Source organism: Babylonia areolata, chromosome 32 (assembly GCF_041734735.1).
Source record: "Babylonia areolata isolate BAREFJ2019XMU chromosome 32, ASM4173473v1, whole genome shotgun sequence".
NCBI lineage: Eukaryota > Metazoa > Mollusca > Gastropoda > Neogastropoda > Buccinidae > Babylonia > Babylonia areolata.
The window spans coordinates 10,710,138-10,712,637 of record NC_134907.1 but is presented as its reverse complement, the minus strand read 5'-3'; the positions used below and the strand labels follow the sequence as shown (position 1 = coordinate 10,712,637).

At 44.6% G+C, this 2,500-nt stretch overlaps 1 protein-coding gene and 1 long non-coding RNA gene across 3 annotated transcripts in view; both read right to left on the bottom strand.

Moving 5' to 3' along the window:
- The window catches only part of LOC143276458 (uncharacterized), a 471,243-nt gene that overhangs the window by 72,202 nt on the left and 396,541 nt on the right, over positions 1-2,500 (bottom strand). The gene's annotated exons all lie outside the window — the stretch shown is intronic.
- LOC143276372 (uncharacterized) overlaps positions 1-2,500 on the bottom strand; it is a 46,312-nt gene that overhangs the window by 15,571 nt on the left and 28,241 nt on the right. For both annotated transcript variants that reach the window (XM_076580847.1, XM_076580845.1), the window contains exon 2: positions 387-446. In XM_076580847.1, the coding sequence (XP_076436962.1) occupies positions 387-417 (31 nt within the window). In that variant the 5' untranslated portion in view covers positions 418-446. The remainder of the gene's footprint in view (positions 1-386; positions 447-2,500) is intronic.

The window sequence follows — 2,500 nt, the reverse complement described above, 5'->3', positions numbered from 1 at the left end:
CTCACTCACTCACTCACTCACTCACTCACAACTCACTCAAAGGCTCATTCAATCACTCACTCACTCACTCACTCACTCACTCACTCACTCACTCGCTCACTCACTCACTCACTCGCTCGATCACTCACTCACTCGATCACTCACTCACTCAACCACTCACTCACTCACTCACTCGCTCGATCACTCACTCACTCACTCACTCCCACTCACTCACTCACTCACTCGCTCGATCACTCACTCACTCACTCACTCACTCACTCACTCCCTCACTCTCACTCACTCACTCACTCACTCGCTCGATCACTCACTCGCTCACTCACACTCACTCACTCACTCTCACTCACTCCCACTCACTCACTCACTACATCTTCCTTAATTGATCTTACGAGATCGCTCTGTTGAGGCCGCTGTTCCCATTGTGGTGAGTTGCTTCCCTTGTCGCAGATCTGCAGCAAAGGATTGATATCGATAATAATACTACTACTAATGATAATAATAAGAAGAAGAAGAAGAATGTTGATAATAATGATGATGATGATAATAATAATAATAATAATAATAATAATAATATAGAAAAAGATTGAAATCGATAAGAAGAAGAAGAAAAAGAAGAATATAGAAAAAACATTGGAATTGGTAACACACACACACAAACACACACACACACACATTTGATAATTAACACACACACACACACACACAAACAATAACTAACTAATTAACGCCACCACCACACACACACATATATATTAACTCCACACATACACAAACACACACACTACACACACTATCTCTCTCTCTCTCTCTCTCTCTCTCTCTCTCTCTCTCTCTCTCTCTTTCTCTCTATCTCTCTCTAACACAAAACGAAATTAAGCAAACACACACACACACACACACACACACACACACACACACACACACACACACAGATACTCACCTCCACCACCCCCTACTCCTACATTCACACACTTAACTCCATGCGTATACACGTGTATTGGCGTGTATGTGTGTGTGTATAGTAGTAGTAGTAGTAGTAGTAGCAGGTGATGAAGAAGAAGAGGGTGGAGCAGGACGAGACGAAGACGATGACGAAGAAGAAGGAGGAGGAGGGGGCGGAGGGGGAGAAGAAGAAGGGGGAGGAGGAGGGAAAAGAAGAAGGAAGGAAGAAGGAGGAGGAGGAGGGGAAAAGAAGAAGGAAGGAAGAAGAAGAAGGGGGAGGAGGAGGGGAAAAGAAGAAGGAAGGAAGAAGAAGAAGGTGGGGGAGGAGGGGAAAAGAAGAAGGAAGGAAGAAGAAGAAGGGGGAGGAGGAGGAGAAGAAGGAGAAGAAGGAGGGGGGAGAAGAAGAAGAAAGAGGAGGGAAAAGAAGAAGGAGGAGAAGAAGAAGAAAGAGGAGGAGAAGAAGGAGGAGGGGGGGGGGAGAAGAAGAAGTAGGAGGAGGAGAAGAAGGAGGAGGAGGGGGAGAAGAAGAAGTAGTAGGAGGAGGAGAAGAAGAAGAAGGAGGAGGAGGGGGAAGAAGAAGGAGGAGGAGAAGAAGGAGGAGGAGTGGGGGGGAGAAGAAGAAGGAGGAGGAGGAGGGAAGAAGAAGAAGGAGGAGGAGGAGGAGGGGAAGAAGACGAAAAAGAAGAGGGAGGGGGAGGGAAAAGAAGGAGAAGGAGGAGGGGGGGGAGAGAGGAGAAGGAGGGGAGGAGGAGGGAAGAAGAAGGAGGAGGAGAAAAAGAAGAAGAAGGAGGAGGAGTAGGAGGGAAAAGAAGAAGAAGGAGGAGGAGGAGGAAGGAAGAAGAAGAAGGAGGAGGGAAAAGAAGAAGAGGAGGAGAAGGAGGAGGAGGAGGAGGGATGAAGAGTGAAGAAGAAGAAGAAGGAAGGAAGGAATTTAGGAAGAAAGGAAGGAGGAGGAGGAATAGTTGAAGAAGAAGAACAAGAAGAAACAATTGAGAGAATCTTTCCTTTCGAAATCACATAGCTTGTTTACTAAGTCTACTGTCTTTCTAACTGATAAGCACTGAAAAGAAGAAAATCTCTTTAAAAACCATCTCTCTTTGTCCGCCTGTGTTTCCATAGTGTTTGATCAATTGATGTCTTGACGGTAAAAAAAAAAAAAACCGCCAGGAAATGAAATGAAGGACAACAAATAATTATAATATATATATATGTATATTGTGTTCGCGTTTGAATGAGCATACATTATCATACATAAATTCATAGAAATTTTGGTACGTAGATAGGTAAATACTAAGACTGAATAAGAGAAAGGAAAGTTAGAGAGATGGATAGACAGACAGACAGACGGACAGACAAATAGACAGAGAGACAGGCAGGCATACAGTTAGACAGACAGACAGACATACAGTTAGACCGACCGACAGACTGACAGACAGACAGACAGATAGACAGAGAGACAGGCAGGCATATACACAGACGGGAGGATGGACAGACAGACAGACAGACAAACAGACGTGCAGACTGACAGACATAATTATGAATTGGTGGGTAGTTTGTAGTT